This window comes from Ips typographus, linkage group LG7 (genome assembly GCF_016097725.1).
Source record: "Ips typographus isolate SLU linkage group LG7, UJ_Ityp_2.0, whole genome shotgun sequence".
NCBI lineage: Eukaryota > Metazoa > Arthropoda > Insecta > Coleoptera > Curculionidae > Ips > Ips typographus.
Window position 1 is genome coordinate 3,969,651 of NC_138428.1, and position 16,858 is coordinate 3,986,508.

Genomic DNA, 16,858 nt, shown 5'->3' on the forward strand with positions numbered 1-16,858 from the left:
ATTCACATAAAACAGTAAAACAAAATAGAACTGCAGAATTAATTAACAGGATTTACTTATTTTTTTTTTTAAACAACAAAAGTAGTTCAAATCACATCAGATTGCATTGTTCAATTACTTAATACAGAGAATACTCTATACTAGTCTCACATCTCAGTCAAAGATCAAAATAATTTAAAAAATAGATCTTTCCCCACTTGTACCATAAAAATCCGAAGTTCAGGTTTTTTTCACAATATCTTGGCAGGCAGTTTCAATATCAGGAAAACCAAATTTAAAACCCAATTGTTGAGGCCTTGTGGGTAGCACTTTCTGTCCTTGTGTAATCATTTTAGCCCTTTCTGATCCTAGGAGTATATTGAATACTACTGAAGGCACTGGGATAAATGCAGGTCTCTTCAAGGCTTTGGCAAAAGCCTGGTCAAGTGCAACAATTAATAAAAATTGCACTAAAGAGTCAATTACAGCTTACATTAGAAAACTGCTTATTGGTGCAAGACCCTGGAGCTACCCCATTTAATATCCCACTGACATTCTGATTTTCAATACTGTATATTATTAGATTGACTAAGTCCTTAATGTGGATCCATGGTAGGTATTGAGAGCCATTGCCTACAGGTCCTCCCAGTCCCAGAAAAAATGGTAGGTATAGTTGTTTGATCATACCACCATTTCGCCCTAAATATTTTCATTGTAAAAGTTTTAGGTAAGTTGTAATGCTAACTTACCTAAAACTACCCCACTCCTTATTGTAATCACCCTACAATCATTTTTAGCTTGTGGTTCTAGATTGGCAGCTTTTTCCCATTCGGTGGTGAGTTTTGAGAAAAAGTCAAATTGCTGCACAGGGCTGCACTCAGTGTATTCAGCTGAGGGATCAGGGGGATAAATCCCAACACCTGTAAAAGGTAGTACTTTTTTGCCTAAGGAACAAAAAAGGGCCATAAAAATACCTGACATAGAAACAAAAGCCTTAGGTTTAACTGTAGCATTACTAATTGCCTTGGCTAAAGCTGCTGTAGTATTAATCCTGGAGTTAAATACATTTTGTTTAAATCCTGCACTCCAACGGTGCTTAAAGTCCATAACATTTTGGCCTGAAACACCCTATTTATCTAATGGAAACCTTACAGAGTGTTTTATAAAATACCAGCCAAGTTTACAACTGCAGTTACTTTATCAGGAAGTCCTTTAGCATTAATCTCATGCCAGGAAATATTCTGGGGACCTGGCATGCGAGACACCACTTTAACGCCATAATTTTTACTGGCTAGGGCTTTAGTGAGGTGGCTCCCAACAAAACCAGTTCCTCCACCTAAGACAAACTGAAGTCACTATTTTAAGTTGGGGTTTCATGGTATTGTTTATGCCTTTGATAAGGTATAACCTTACCTACTAGAACAGTTCCAGACATTGATTTGTGTTTTAACAACAGATTTACATAATTAAATGGGCATAATAATGCAGTTTGCAGTTTTTATTTTTGGTTTAAAAAAATGCAGGTTATTTACACATTACACAGTAGAGTTACAGCTGATTTGTGCCAATGTCAATGTCACAAACATCAACAAGAATCAACAAAGGATAGTTATATAGGCGGTCAGGTGTATAAAACAAAGACGTACCATAATAGTTTAATTAAAGGTAGTTTTGACCAATGGTAAATAGGAACAATCCTCCCACGTGCCTTCAAGTGGACCAATCACACGAACCCACGATGCATGCCACGTTGTGTCAAACTTGATACTTTGCTGACCTATGACTAGACAAAGATAACACCATCAAAGCGTAACAAGAACGAACGAGATAACTAAACTCCAGTTCAATTTCATCATTTAACAGTATGCGGAGGTATTTCGGTCCTGGAACTGACCCGTTGATGTTCCATCCTTGTTGCACTAGAGTGGAACTACGCAACCTTGCGTAACCAGTCAATTTTTTTTCGTTAAATGATTCAACCTGATTGGTTTACAACGTTTACGGTATCAGAGTGTTTTTGACGTTTTGGATTTTGAGTCGGTGTTCGTGTCTTTCTTTCTATAACGGGTTGTCTTCGAAGAAAGAGGTGAAGAAAATGAGATTTTTAGCGGTACTTTGCACCCTGTTTGTCCTGGGAACCCATTCCCAAGCCGAGGACATTAAAACCGAAGAAGGGGTTTTGGTGCTGAACAAGGGAAACTTCCAACAGGCCACCACTGACAATGAGTTCGTCCTGGTTGAGTTCTGTAAGTATACAGTTTTTGAACTTCCTGTATGTTTTAAGGTTTTCTGAAGCTCCTCTAGAGGCTTCTGGGTTCTCCCTGGGTTTATTATTGCTTAAAATAGAAATAGTAGTGATGTAGTTTTATGGCTCTGCCAGAAATTGAGTTTCAGGCATATGGGTGTTTTTCCCATATTTCCTGCAGTAACATTTTTCCAGATGTGATGTGTTGAAATCTAGAGCAATTGTTTGAGTAATAGGATGTTCACTTGGAAGATTTTCTTGTAAAGTAGCCTGACAGGCAAAATGTGATTTTTGTCTACCTATAAACTGGATGTTTATACTTCAGGAGTTTTTTGACCTTTCATTTTGATAGTCAGGCAGTCTAAATAAATATCTTCTTGCTATTTTCATTTTATTTGAAATTATTGTTTGTGTCTTATTTTGATGGTTTAATTGTACATAATATTGATTTATGAAGAAAGTTTGTTTCTTAAGTTTTTAAGAGGTTACAAGGTAGAAAGACCTGTTGTTTTAATTTCTACAAAAACACAAAAAGTGCTGCTTAATATGCTTAGACACAAGATCATGTTTGAACAGCATTACCTTAATGACCTACAAAAAAAAAAAAAAATTTCCTAACAGTACTTTGTACTTAGTACAAGTCTTTTTGCTTCAATTTCAGTAGCTGCCACTGTATTTGGTGATATAGCTATAATTATGTATCACAAAGATAAATAGTAGTAATTGGTGAATAGCTTAATGACATTTTAGTCATAAAGATTATGAAATATATGCTTTTGTATTAAGTTGTTAAGCAGAAACTACCATTTGTGGTAATTTTGAGTAAATACTGTATAAACCTTACTTTTATTGCATTTGATTGTAGTCACACAAAACATAATGCCAGCACATTACTGTTTCCAATCAGCTATAATTTTCAAAAGGTTTTATATGTGTTATAAAGTACAGGGTGTTTTAGTTTTTTATATCAAGTACTGAACCACATCTTTAATATTATTAAAATAAAATTCTTGTAAGAAGTTATTTTTGGTAAATTTCCAATATGGAATAGTCTTGGAAGTGTACCTATCAGTTTAATCTACAAGATTGTAATTTGTTTGGTTGTCCTATTCCACAGTGTCCTGAGGCTTAAATAGGTAATTGGCATATTTCAAACTAATGATTGTACTATTTTAAAAAAGTTTGTTTAGTCCTAGCAACAAATAGACTGTAAATTTCTGGTATATGGTTCATATCACTTTTAGCTTCCTCTTGTGATAACTGATAACAGTACTGTTGAAATTTCTGCTCATTTGTTTGGAACTTCTTTGATGAGTTAATTCAAATTGATTGATAAGGTTTTTTTCCTAAAGACTAAAATATGTAAAAATACTTCCTGCATAAGTAAATACATTATTTGGATAGTGCTTGATGAGTTTTCAGTTACTCAGCTTTTTTTTAAACTAAATTGTGATAAAAATTAATTACATACTTTAATGTAATATTCACTTCCTTTATAGTGAAAACATATTAATAACTGGTCTAGCCATAAAATAGCTACTTAAGTGAAAATGGCTATTACATTGTGCAATATGCTATAAAGTTGAGGAAAACTCCTTGAAAAACGTGATAAAACAATTTAAGGTGAGGACGTTGTTATATCACGTACAAGAGTTACGAAAAGCATAAAAAAATATTATTCTGTTGTTTTGGGAAATTAAAATTTTAAGTTGTGTTTTTGCGACTTTTGGTACTTTCAAATTTGTTATCCGACACAAAAATAACCAAACGTCAATAAATCACTCTAGTTTATCAGGTGTTATTGATCTTTTATTAAGTGTAGGTGATAATGTACTCACTACTCATAATGCCTGCTGTTTCAATTGGTTTTTCTAATTGTGTGGACAAATATTTTGTAAAAAGTCTTCAATTAGTTTCATACTTTCGGTTTTAATAAGTAGCATCCTAAATACTGAATATCCTCATTAGTGACTTGGCACATTCACTCTTCATCTTATTTATTTTTATAGATGCTCCATGGTGTGGTCATTGCAAAGCTTTAGCCCCTGAATATGAACAAGCTGCCAAAACCTTGGCAGAAAAAGAGTCCGCCATTAAACTGGCTAAAGTTGACGCTACTGAAGAACAAGAGTTGGCTGAGCAGTTTGGAGTGAGGGGTTACCCCACTTTGAAATTTTTCAGGAATGGTAGTCCTGTTGACTACAGCGGTAAGCAATTTCTTTGCTGTTTTTTTCGAGGTGCTTTATTTTTTGCGTAGGGGGCAGACAGGCTGATGACATTGTCAACTGGCTGTTGAAGAAAACTGGACCACCTGCAACTGATTTGGCATCAGTGGAGGCTGCCAAAAAATTTATAGATGGAGCTAACGTTGTCGTTGTTGGTTTTTTCAAAGATCAGTCTGGTGATTTAGCTAAAACTTTCTTGACCATTGCCAGTGGAATTGATGATATTCCTTTTGGAATCAGTGCCAGTGATGACGTTCTGGCTAACTATGAAGTGAGCGATGGTAGTGTGGTGCTTTTCAAGAAGTTTGATGAAGAACAAGTGGCCTATGAAGGAGATGCCTCTGAAGCAAACTTGAAAAAGTTCATCCAATCAAACTCTTTGCCCCTGTTGGTCGAGTTCAACCATGAAACCGCCCAGAAAATATTTGGTGGTGAAATCAAGTCTCATTTACTGTTATTCTTGAACAAAGGAGACGAATCTTTTGAGAAAGTTGCTGAAGCCGCCCGTAGCGTCGCCAAACCATTCAGGGAACAAGTTCTGTTCGTAACTATCGATGCTACTGAAGAAGACCATCAGAGAATTCTTGAATTCTTCGGTATGAGCAAAGCCGAGGTTCCTGCTGCCAGACTGATCAAACTTGAAGAAGACATGTCCAAATACAAACCAGAATCTGATGACTTATCCGCTGACACCTTACGTCAATTCGTACAAGACTTCTTGGACGGCAAACTGAAACAGCACCTGCTCAGCCAGGAAATTCCTGAGGATTGGGACAAAGAACCAGTAAAAGTGTTGGTGGCCAACAACTTTGAAAGCGTCGCTTTGGATGCCAGTAAAGACGTTCTCGTCGAGTTCTACGCACCATGGTGCGGACACTGCAAACAATTGGTTCCCATTTATGAGAAAGTGGCCGAACACTTCAAGGACAATGAAGACATTGTTATCGCTAAAATCGACTCGACCGCCAACGAGCTGGAAACCATCAAAATCACCAGTTTCCCTACTTTGAAATTCTTCAAGAAGGAAACCAACGAGGTTGTCGAATATAACGGACCGAGAACGTTTGAAGGTAAGTTGCTGTTACTAAAGATTTGATTTTTTTGACGGTTTATAGGGAAGAAAAAAGCGTTGCATAATCAATTCTTGCCCGATTTTTAATCATTGTTTTATCAATTTTAATTTACATTTTAACTTCAGACAAAAGTTTTGCCCTTCACTAATTTCTGGCTTTTACAAAAACTACAAATACAACTTTGGCTTCTGTTGGAATATAATTTGCAAATTTATCTTAACTAAACTTTTGTAAGTTGCTATTTTCGATTTTAGGTCTGACTAAATTCATCGAGTCTGGTGGTAAAGATGGCGCTTCATTAGATGACGTCGATGAGGAAGGAGCGGAGCACGCCAAGGACGAACTTTAAACTTTGATATTTCATGCATTTAACTCATATATCGGTCGCGGGGGGGCGCTGGAATTGCACAGGAAGGGCGTTGTTATATTTTTTTAGCAGTCCTGTGATCTTTACAAGTAAAAAAGTGCGCCACAATTCCTATTCCTTTGTTTATCAAAATTTTTCTACTAATATTCTGAATTTATATTTTTTTAACGGTTTCCGAACTGAGTTCCCACGAAAGTTATTATATTTTTGCATCCCTTGAGGGACAGCAGCGGTACTTCCAAATTATGAGTTTAAACGGGAATTTGGTTCAGAATTATTAGTTGCTAAGTTTTGTGAGAGACTGTGTGTTTTCCGTACGTTTAACGTTGTGTTTTTTATTTTTGTAGTAATTTTTTTGTGAAACTTTTCAATAAGCCGGCACAACAATTGGGTCAGTTATTTATTGAATCATATTATATTATGTAAATATAAAACGGATCAAAACCCAGTGGGTTTTTTTTGTGAAAATTTCTTTAGATGTCGACGAAAGTCAATAAAAAATCTCTAAATAATTTTAAAAGAATTTTTATTTTATCTTCCTATTTCTGTGTCATCCATAGAGTAATCAGAGAGTTGTGGATTTTCTCAGGAGGAGCAATTTCCGAAGGGTAATTTAAATTCCGTTTATATGGTACAAAATGTGAAGAAATCAATCGGCCGCATTAGTTTGTGTTAATTTATTTTTCTGGAATTTTTTGGACGTTTTTCCGAGATAGTGTTCTGTTTTGCTTAGTTTAACTTACCGGAAACCGGTAGACATACTGTATTGGAATTAGTAGGAAACTTCCTCAGGGTGAGACTTGGAAAACTGTCATAAGTTGAGGAGAGAAATTGGGTTCTGAAAAAGTTAGCTATTCCACTCAATACCTTGTTCTGACCAGATAATAGTCTAATTTAATCTGTCAAGTGTTTAGGTTAGTATAGTACAGTCACACATATTTGCAGTAAATCCAGGCAATGTAGGTTGGTTGGCATAATTAATATTGGCTTGTGATGAGTTACAAGAATGATATGGACTATTAACGGAAGAAGAAAATGACATGGAAACTTTCCCAGGAATACTGATGTTGATTATTTCTTCTGTGCTCTTCAGTTCATCAAATATTATCGTACAAATTGCCCTCGTCATACTTACAAAAATTTATGATCATGACATTAGATTTCTTTCTTTAATACCCAAGTAAATGTGAATATTAAGAGGAAAGCTGTCAAGTAGATTAAACGAATTGTACAAACATAGGTGATACTGACACGATTCTAATTATTGTAGTGTCTTGTTTTGGGTGAAAATCACACAATTTATTTCTAATAAGGGTTCATTCTGCCTACCGTCGAACAATAGAGTCATCTTCCGACCCTTTTTAGGTCTGTTGTGGTTTGGGTACTCAACAGGGTCTAAAACCAACTATTTATCACCAAATTAGCACACCTACTCAAATTTTATTTTTCAGATTCAGTTAGTTAACAGTACCTAGTTATATGGGTCCAGTTTTAGCTATTGTTTTCTTTTTAATATATATTTTTCTAATATTCTTTGGTACAATAGTAAAACCGAAGAATTCCTAGGTTCTAGTAAATTGGTGGCGCTAGAACCGTTGAGCTAGACAAGTGTTTGAACGTGTTACACTTATTAGACAACGCCCACGTCCGCGTTAGAGTGTCTCTTTAACTTATCACCCCTTCAGCTCCTGCTGAAGAGAGAGGCAAGGATGGCCTCTTACCGGCTCTTCCATATTACTCGTGTCCTGGCCACATACATGGAGCCTCGAGGGCCACTTGCAGAAATTCTAAATCTTGCTATGCCCTCCGATGTTCTGCCAGGCACGGCTCAACGATTTCTGCTACAGAACCCTCGTACCATCGAGAGTGGACTGGGCAGAACGGGCTGATGACCTACTCCCAGCAGATATCTGCTGGTTTACGGACGGCTCAAAGTCCTCAAAAGGTACTGGAGCCGGGGCTTTCTGTGCCAAGGCGGGGGTCTGTCTGACTGAGGGAGGCACTGGTGTATGGAAGATGACGAGTCTGTCCGGCTCTGGCCAACTCCAGATCTTCCATATTTGAACGGGCGGATGTACGCCCAGGAGACCTGGACAACCTCTCATCCAGAGCAGTTATTTGGTTCCTCAGGGAGTCGAGTATTGTGGATGAGCTTTAACTTATGTGTGAGCCACAATAGTCCATTTCATTGGCTACCCACATATGTAAAACAATCATGGTTAACACTTATCAAATAAGAAAGTTATTTAGGATCAAATGAGTGAGTGTCTGGCTAATGTCTCATACTATATTTTTCTGTAAAATTTCTTCTCTAAGTTTCCTGATTGATCCGCTAAATCCCTACAAAGTATTGCTAAACTAAAAACTGTAGAACCGTATTTGAACTACAGGAACAAGCCTTTGTCAACATTTTTGAACTATTATAATAGGTACTTTTTGCGCACTCTACTTGTCTTGTCTATTTATACATTACTTTTCCTTTTTTATTTAGTGTTAGGCTAAAATAGCCTAAAAGTAACCGTTCAGGCCTATAAAAACATCGTAAAACCCCTACTTCTAAGGGTGTAAATTAAGCGATAACCGCCCTCAGATGCCATTATTTTGTTGTTGCAGAACCCACGTCAGCGATCAATCAGCGTCGGTATTATTCGACCGCGAATCGCCCATCATCCGGTACCATCTGGGCGCGAGCGTACCACCACGGTTGAATCTATGCAGATATATATCGTGGCGGCCTCGGTACCACCCGGTGCCAGCCGCGTGGTAAAGACGCCGGGTCACCGGAGTACCATCGCCGCGTTTACCACGAGAATTCAATGGGTTCTCGGCCATGTTGCCGGCTAGTTTAGTTTATCTGATTTTTTTACCCTTTTGGAAAGCTACAAATTCGGGACTTACAATGGAATATCTTAAAGAGTTTAGTCACGAAGTCAAAACTAATTGCCTGTACCAATTTAAGTTTAAATTCAAGGGTTTTAAAAATTTTCGAATCCACAGTGACAACAACGCAATTCAATGAATTACCTACTGGTATGGTAATGAACTGACTGTTATTAAATGGTTTATTTATAATGTTATGGGTGGTTTTGGAGGGGAGGGAGGTAATTTTTAAGGAAATTCCTGCTGCAAGCTAAAACCGGTTGTACTTGTGCATTTCTAATATTTTTTTAACTATAAATTTGATTTGCCAAGTTAAAACGCGAAAGTTTAGAAAAACTTTCCACTTTTTCAAGGCTCTTTTAGGCAGCGAATACTTCCTCAACAACATGATTCGTGGATTTCACGCAAAAACCAGGCGCAACGGTTCATTTGTTCAACGCGCCCAAGAACAACATGAATGTGAACTTTCACGGTTTCGTAAAGCGACGCGAAGTTGCTATTAAGTATTCTAATAACGTTTTTTTTTTGTCTTTTAATTTGATTCTGACGCTACTTTCTCTTGTACACTTTTGAGAAATCCCCCAAATAACACTACGAAAAAGTATTTATATGTTGACGGTAGGTCATTTAGGTACTAATATGACCGAGATAGAGAGATTGGCCAAGAAGCGAAAAGGAGATGTAAAACTAACAATCAATAACAAAGTTCAATTTAAACTAACGAACTGTTAAATGTTAATATTATCAGTATTACTTACAGTGAGATACATTTCCATGTAAACATATTTAAAGAAATAACAACAACTTTTTTGGAAATTTCTATTAATTTATATATCTCGAAAACTACACAAACTTTTATTGTCATTTTTAAATTGCACCTTTGCATCACTAACTTTTCTAATTTTGTGTCCAAAATATGCTATGTTGCCATGTAAGAAGTACATTGTCAACTTAAACCTTTTCATTTGCTCAGTTTTGTCATAATAATTTAAAATAATGTCAATAATAAATCTTTGTCACTGACCATCTTAGTCAGTTTCTTGGTTTGCTACCAAAAGTTGCTGTCATCAGACTCAGTTTACACCTGCAATTCTCAAGCAGTTTTGAAAACGTTTATAAAAAATTAAGTGCAAGATTATTACAGGGAGAAGTAAATTTAGTCAACTATAACCACTATAACATTTCCATTATCTGAAGGAAACTACTAAATGCAAATGAAGATTTAGTCTTTATTTGACGACTAAAGATACATTTTGGCAACAATGCAATTTTGCGGCAGTGACGTCATCCTAATTTTGTTTGATTTATTTTTTACATATTTTTTTTTAACTAGGTATCTTGTCTTAAGATACTTTCACAGGCAAAAAAAAACTTTATTGTCCACGTCGAAATTACCACACGACGGAATCAAAACAAAAATTTACCTGGTTAAACAAACCGACAACGTTCGGCGGTCGTTTGAACGGAACCTTTGGTGCCACTTGGTGCCACGACCATAGGAACCAGTCGGTGCGAAAGCGTTAGAAACGTACTCTGGAGTACGCGAACGCTCCGAAACGAACCAACTTAGAGAAAGGTAAAATACGGCGGAGCGAATTTCTTGTCAGTCGCTCGCCGGCTTTTGTGAACGTTTTAGTGTCGGTGTGACGTCACGGGGAAAACTGTTCGACACGTCGGAAAAACTCGGAAAAGTTCAACTCTTTATTCTTTTTAGTGTTCGCGGAAAAAAAACAAGTGAACCATCATGCTGTGACGTGCACGAAACAGTTACTATAACCATTTTGTAGTGTTTAAGTTTTCGAAACTTTTTTCTATTTTTTTTTTATTATGGAGTGGTCGCTTTACCCCCACCACTCGATACGGTGGTTCCTGCTACCTTTGGTAACCTGTTGGGTGGTAGAACTCATTTTTGCCGATTCAAGCGGAATAGGAAAGCTTACTACAGGAACAGGTCAGTGTTTTTTAACAGGTTGCTTGCTCAATCGACCGTCGAACTCTCCAAAAAGAAAAGTTTTTACAAACATTTCTCTTACATTTTTAATTGAGTTGTTACAGTAACAGTACCACATTCAGTATACACGCAAACAGAACTTTTTTTCTAAATTATTTTTAATGAGAAGACAGGAAACGCTTATAGAAAGGAAGACGTACACTTGATTGTTATCACAGTAATCAGCAGAAATTCCGGTTTGGTGTCGTATACACCGAAACATTCGCCTTGAGAAAGGTCCCCAACGAAACGAGACCAAACACCAGGTGAATAACCTTCTGAAGATAAAATGTACGCGACCGATATGTTAATCTATCGTTTTGTCATATGTATGTATTCACCTGAAGTCTTTTGTTTGTCATTGAGTTAAATTCAAAGTGCGATTATTGACAACGTTCAAAAAATTTACAGGTTCCAAAAACTGTTATTTGATTTTAAAAAGAATAACAGTTTCCAAATTTTATTTGGTGTTTTCTAACCTTTAAAACGCATACTAATAGCAGCATAATTATAAATAAACCCTCTAAATGTCAGGGTTCTTAAAATTGCACAATTGGTGTATTGGAAATAAAACTTAAAAGAGCATTTTCGTGTTTACAGCGTTGCTACATATTACTACATTTTCGACTTCTGTAGATATGTTGCTATTTAATTCCAATAGATTTCTCAGATTCTCTTTTAATACACAATTTAGAGTTGACCGGTAATTTAAATCTGATTTTGTAGCCAGTAGTGTTATCAAATTGAATTAGTTTCTACCACAAACAGGATATTTCACTTCAAAATGTTTTAACAGACTTACGACTTGAATACATAAGAAGTGTTAATGCATAGTTATTATCTTTAACTATAGGTTATCACAAAGTTACAGAATGTTAGAAATAATAAAAACAGGTAATTTACGAGGGGTAGGCTGCTGATAATTTTTTGTACACCAAAATGCCTTTTTGCATACAAAATACCTTGAAATGTCTTTAAAATACCTCACAATGCTGCTATTTTTGCGCAAAATGCCTTATAGTGATAATGCCTAAAATTGTCTTGAAATACATCAAAATGCCTTTAAATTATTTAAACCGCCTCAGGATACCTTCAAATGTTTACACATTTGTGGCATTCTTAAATTTACGTTACGTGACAGTAGCATGTTGCTTTTACAATTTGTACATGACTTTTGACTATTTGTCAAACTGTCCTAAGGATTAATGATTTAATAAAAATGACTTCCTCAAGTTGGGGGACTACTTTTCCAAATTTTAAAGACCCAAAAGCTTAAAATTGATTTTTTTAACTTAAATTCAGACAGTGGTAAAATTGTAAGAACTACGTCACGTGACTTGTGATAATTCAATTTTTGAGCTTGCATGCAACATGTAAAGACCAGTTGACAATGCCAAAAACAGTCACGTGAACTTCAAAACGCAATTATGCTTTGGAAAATGGTAAATTAAATGTAGACAGTTAAATTGCAAAATACACGTTAGGTGACGTTGAATATGCAATTTGCATGTTCTTGCAACACTGTAAAGGCCAGTTGACATCTGTCAAAATTATCACGTGACTTTAAAATATGGTTTAAAATTTAAAAATTTAGTAAATTTAATTTAGACTATTTTAGATAGTTGTAAAAGCTGAAATTGCAAGAGACACATCACTTGACTTTGATTATGTCATTTTAGAGTTTGCAAAACTGTAAAAGCCAGTTGACACCTGTCAAAAACCGTCACGTGGCTTTTAAAATGTAGTTTAAACTTTGAGAATTTAGTAAATTAAATTTAGACAGTTGTAAAAACTAAAATTGTAAAAATACACGTTACGTGACGTTGATAATGCAATTTTGAGCTTGCAACATTGTCAAAACCAACTGACACTTGTCAGAAACAGTCACGTGACTTTAAAATAGAATTTAAACGTTGATCATTTGGTAAATTAAATTTAGACAGTTGTAAAACCTGAAATTGTAAAATACACGTTACTTGACGTTAATAATACAGTTTTCAGCTTGCAACACTGTACAAGCCAGTTGACAATTGTCAAATACAGTCACGTGACCTTAAAAAATGTAGTTTAAACGTTGAAAAATTGGTAAATTATTATAATAATTTGTAATGAATATTGTTTCAACTCAATATCATGTAACAAAGATTTTACCGTAATAATTACATGTGCCTATGCTGTTCTGTTCAATTTTCAGTCAATTTTATTATATTGATACACTGTATTGTCTACTGCAATGTGTTCCTTATCGCAAAATTTCCTTGAAAGAGGCTTTATTTCGCTCAAAATTTCAATGTAAATACCACAAACCGTTTTGAAATATACAGACAATGCCTTAAAAATACCTCAAAATGCTTCGTAATAATAGGAAAGTGCCTCAAAATACCTCGAATTACCTCGAGTGTGTACCTAAACCAAAATACCTCGGCGATCTACCCCTTGATAATTTACTTTACTGGCGTAGAAAGTTAAAATTATTTTTCAGGGAAGGTTCCAAAGAGATATTATTTGACATTTTTTATCTTTAAAATAATAAAGTTTTTTAAAAATTACACACATTTTTCGACACAAAGATTGTTAGTAGTCAATAAGTGGACCTTGATTGTAACAAGTAATTGCGGACTCAAGTATTTCGAAAAAATGTTGGGGCGTTATGGACTCTTTTGAATTTTTAGAGATCAATAAAATTGAAATTTCCTACCAACATGAAAAATGCAAGAAACAAACTCTAGCTTGTGCTATTTATGTTTAGCCCCTGTGGAATTTCAATTAAAATTCAACTGTACTCAGGTAAATGTATTCTAGTATTAAATAACACCATTCCAGGAAAATTATTATTTAATAATTAAACTTAACCTTGACAGTTTTTTTTAATTGTTCGTTCAACATCTTCAGGATATATGCGTCACAAATAATTAAATCTAAATGCAAAACGACTAGTATTTAAAAGGTAATTAACATCTTTAATGTTTTGGTTTGAATTAATTCTGTTTTGGAATTTCCAGGCACTCCTATAACCACAAGTAGTTTGAGAAGTGTTTATAAATTTGGCCAAAAATGAATATAATACAAATACACAGAATTCTAGCTTGACAACTTTGTCATTGTCTATATTTTTGACACTATTTGTACAAGCAGCATTTGCGTAAATTGCAGCACAGTTGGTAAAAAAATCATGTGTTGCGATTTACGCAAATGCTGCACATGTATACTTGTAGCTTATTGAGTTAAATACAGATGTCACTAGACGTTGCACACTACTAGCACATCATTATACTCTTCACTAAATATATTTAATCATACACATTAATGACAGCAGCGATCGAGGACATTTTGCCGATGCAAAATAACATTTTACTTCAACCTACTGGCTTACTTTCATCGGTTGAACGTCGAAAAAAACGCAATTTTGTTTTTAGCTTAGAAGGAAATCGTCGTCATCGCGACAAATTCGATGTTTCGGGCCTTTCTAATATCGTCCGCGAGTCCTCCTTAACGGTACCGCTTGGTACTCTTCTGTTTACTTTTCGAGACACCCCGAGTACTACCCATTGTATTCAACTGTTTTCTGGTGGGCGTCTGCCGTCCATTTAATATTCATGGGCAACACTCCCAAAATTCCCGTCTGGGCACCGCACTCGACGGACTCAGTCCCTCTTGCCGCAACTGTGTCTAAAAATGTGTCGGGTTCCCATGGCATTTACAGCTCTACATGTTGCTGATTGGAAATTCGAAACGTGAAATTATTCCATATCTTATATGTTCGTTAGGGATCGGTTGCTTTTACCGTTTAACGTTGGCAGTTGTGGTGTGAAGGGTATTCGCGTTAAAGAACCGAAGCTCCCTAACTGCACTTTCGTACCGGTCGTGAAGTAACTGTACCGTTAAAATGTTAAAATTATTTATTTATAGTTAGCTTAACCCAATTTAAACGCAGCGTTGTTAAAATTTACTAACATAATCAGCAAACAACCGGTCGGTGGTAGTAAATTTATAGTCGTGTAATTCTTAGCGGAATTACCTGAGGGATTGCCCGTTTTGATTGATTAAAAATATTGTTGAAAGGTCAAGTTTAGCACGTCTGATTTATACAGAGTGAACCACGCTGAAATGCATAATCCGATTGCGAAAAACTGTCAAGATCACAGAATTATGGTGTTCCGGGTGGCCTAATTTGCTTGTTTTTATATGGAAACTACCAGAACCATTAAGAATTTTGCTATCGTCTTGTTTTCTTGTAATTATAAAGTTTTTGACATTTCCTGTAACTTCATTATTATGAGAGTTTGGTGAAAATAGCTTTTACATTATTAAGGTACTTTTTTACGTTAACGTCAAATCTTTCAAATTTGGCTCCTTGAAGCTGTAAACACAACTTACAGTAAAATTCTTCAAATAAACACTACTATTTGGCATTTTACACTTTCCTGTCCCTGGTGAGTGAGTTTTGACAGTTGTGACAGCTGTCACGTGACGTAAACAAAATATTAAATTGTTCTTTAACGTCCCAACTGTCAAATTTGGCTCCAAGGAGCTATAAACACAACTTACAGTGCAATTCCTCAAAGCAACAAATCCATTTGGCATTTTATTCATTCAGGTCACTGGTGAGTGAGTTTTGACAGTTGTGACAGCTGTCACGTGACGTAATCAAAATATTAAGTTGTTCTTTAACGTCCCAACTGTCAAATTTGGCTCCAAGGAGCTATAAACACCACTTACAGTGCAATTCCTTAAAGCAACAAATCCATTTGGCATTTTATTCATTCAGGTCACTGGTGAGTGAGTTTTGACAGTTATGACAGCTGTCACGTGACGCAAACAAAATACTAAAGTGTTCCTTAACGTCCCAACTGTCAAATTTGGTTCCATGGAGCTGTAAACAAAACTTACAATACAATTCCTCAAAGCAACAAATCCATTTGGCATTTTATTCATTCAGGTCACTGGTGAGTGAGTTTTGACAGTTATGACAGCTGTCACGTGACGCAAGCAAAATATTAAATTGTTATTTAACGTCCCAGCTGTCAAATTTGGCTTCATGGAGCTGTAAACTCAACTTACAGTGCAATTCCTCAAAGCAACAAATCCATTTGGCATTTTATTCATTCAGGTGTAATTTTCTTTTACATTGTTACATCTCAATTTAATTTGTCGTAGAGAAAATATAGTTACTCTACTCCTTGATTTCAAACTTTTGCAAATCTTCGTGAGTAATAGCTCATCATTTCACACTCGTTTTCAAGGAAACAGAAGATGATAGCGAAAATCTGTCAAGATCACAGAATTATTGTTGATGTATTGTTGCGTTGTATAGTAAAAGTTGTTTGTGATTGGTCAAGAAAAAGCAGCAAGCTGAAAGCTGCTTTTTTTTTAACCAATTACAAACTTCCAATAGTGGCTCTCTTCTATAATATTAAGAATATCTCTGCTCCGTTAGTCTTTACATACTTTTTCTCCTCCTTTACATCACATTTTTGCTTTTAGTAGTCTTCCGTCTGATATCTGTTTGAATTACTTGTCCTGTTAATTTTTTTCGTCACTTAACCAAATTGACCTACGAAAGTTTGCTCAGGTAGAACAATTTCTTGGAAAGTAAAGGCTTATCAGGAACATTGGCAATATTTGAATTTTTTTGGAGAGAAAGGGGACACTGTCAGAAGCTTTTAGGAAATCTCTTGGCAGCGCAAGTTGATGAAAAGTTAGCAGAAACTCATCTACTCAAACTAAAGAGATTCGTCAACTAAGGTGCAGACAACCAAATGGACTATTTGAAGATTGGTTGTCACTGAGAAGACTTCTGTGCTCCAGATGAAAGTTTTGCGTCTCTCACAAATGAAATCAATCCTTAAAAATTACCCAGTAAATATCAGAAACCTATTCTCGACGGCTTTGAACGTATTCTCATCCTGACTAAACCATGGAGAAGAGAGAGGGTGAAGCACCCTTACAACAACAATACTCCTGGTTAAGTTCAAAACTTTTAGGTGTCTTCTATATAATTTTTAGTAGTTTTAGTGGAAAAAATTTATAATTAAGCTCAATTGACGTGTCTCGGTCCCAATCTAGCCATCGTCTCTAGTACTCTAGATAATTCCATAA

The 16,858-nt window shown here is 35.6% G+C and overlaps 3 protein-coding genes and 1 long non-coding RNA gene across 4 annotated transcripts in view; 2 read left to right on the forward strand and 2 right to left on the reverse strand.

The window, feature by feature from the left end:
• Positions 1-38: 38 nt before the first annotated feature.
• LOC145731997 (epimerase family protein SDR39U1) lies at positions 39-1,551 on the reverse strand. Its single transcript, XM_081984008.1, has 6 exons — positions 1,393-1,551; positions 1,151-1,315; positions 954-1,097; positions 729-899; positions 473-678; positions 39-417 (listed from the first exon to the last, which is right to left on the reverse strand). The coding sequence occupies exons 1-6, from the start codon at positions 1,412-1,414 to the stop codon at positions 220-222; spliced, it is 906 nt and encodes a 301-aa protein (XP_081840134.1). The 5' UTR covers positions 1,415-1,551; the 3' UTR covers positions 39-219.
• A 426-nt stretch (positions 1,552-1,977) lies between these two features.
• Positions 1,978-6,401, forward strand: Pdi (protein disulfide isomerase). The gene is made up of 4 exons (XM_081984007.1): positions 1,978-2,225; positions 4,234-4,431; positions 4,482-5,519; positions 5,777-6,401. Exons 1-4 carry the CDS (start codon positions 2,075-2,077, stop codon positions 5,869-5,871), a joined length of 1,482 nt encoding a protein of 493 aa, XP_081840133.1. The 5' UTR covers positions 1,978-2,074; the 3' UTR covers positions 5,872-6,401.
• Positions 6,106-7,128, reverse strand: LOC145732000 (uncharacterized). Its single transcript, XR_014178922.1, has 2 exons — positions 6,633-7,128; positions 6,106-6,574 (listed from the first exon to the last, which is right to left on the reverse strand). It is a non-coding gene; the product is annotated as an uncharacterized LOC145732000 (long non-coding RNA).
• A 3,192-nt stretch (positions 7,129-10,320) lies between these two features.
• Positions 10,321-16,858, forward strand: part of mgl (low-density lipoprotein receptor-related protein megalin) — a 43,411-nt gene continuing 36,873 nt past the window's right edge. The window contains exon 1 of the mRNA XM_081984122.1: positions 10,321-10,720. Within this exon, the coding sequence (XP_081840248.1) occupies positions 10,597-10,720 (124 nt within the window). The 5' untranslated portion in view covers positions 10,321-10,596. The remainder of the gene's footprint in view (positions 10,721-16,858) is intronic.

What these genes read in the sequence shown, in the direction of transcription:
- LOC145731997 (XM_081984008.1), bottom strand. Translation starts at nt 1,414, where the DNA reads ATGTCTGGAACTGTTCTAGTAG. An exon ending in GGCTTTTGTTTCTATGTCAG is followed by an intron (nt 900 to 953) that starts GTATTTTTATGG and finishes TACCTTTTACAG; the next exon opens with GTGTTGGGATTTATCCCCCT. An exon ending in CCAATAAGCAGTTTTCTAAT is followed by an intron (nt 418 to 472) that starts GTAAGCTGTAAT and finishes GCACTTGACCAG; the next exon opens with GCTTTTGCCAAAGCCTTGAA.
- Pdi (XM_081984007.1), top strand. Translation starts at nt 2,075, where the DNA reads ATGAGATTTTTAGCGGTACTTTGCACCCTGTTTGTCCTGGGAACCCAT. An exon ending in GTTCGTCCTGGTTGAGTTCT is followed by an intron (nt 2,226 to 4,233) that starts GTAAGTATACAG and finishes TTATTTTTATAG; the next exon opens with ATGCTCCATGGTGTGGTCAT. An exon ending in CGGACCGAGAACGTTTGAAG is followed by an intron (nt 5,520 to 5,776) that starts GTAAGTTGCTGT and finishes TTTCGATTTTAG; the next exon opens with GTCTGACTAAATTCATCGAG.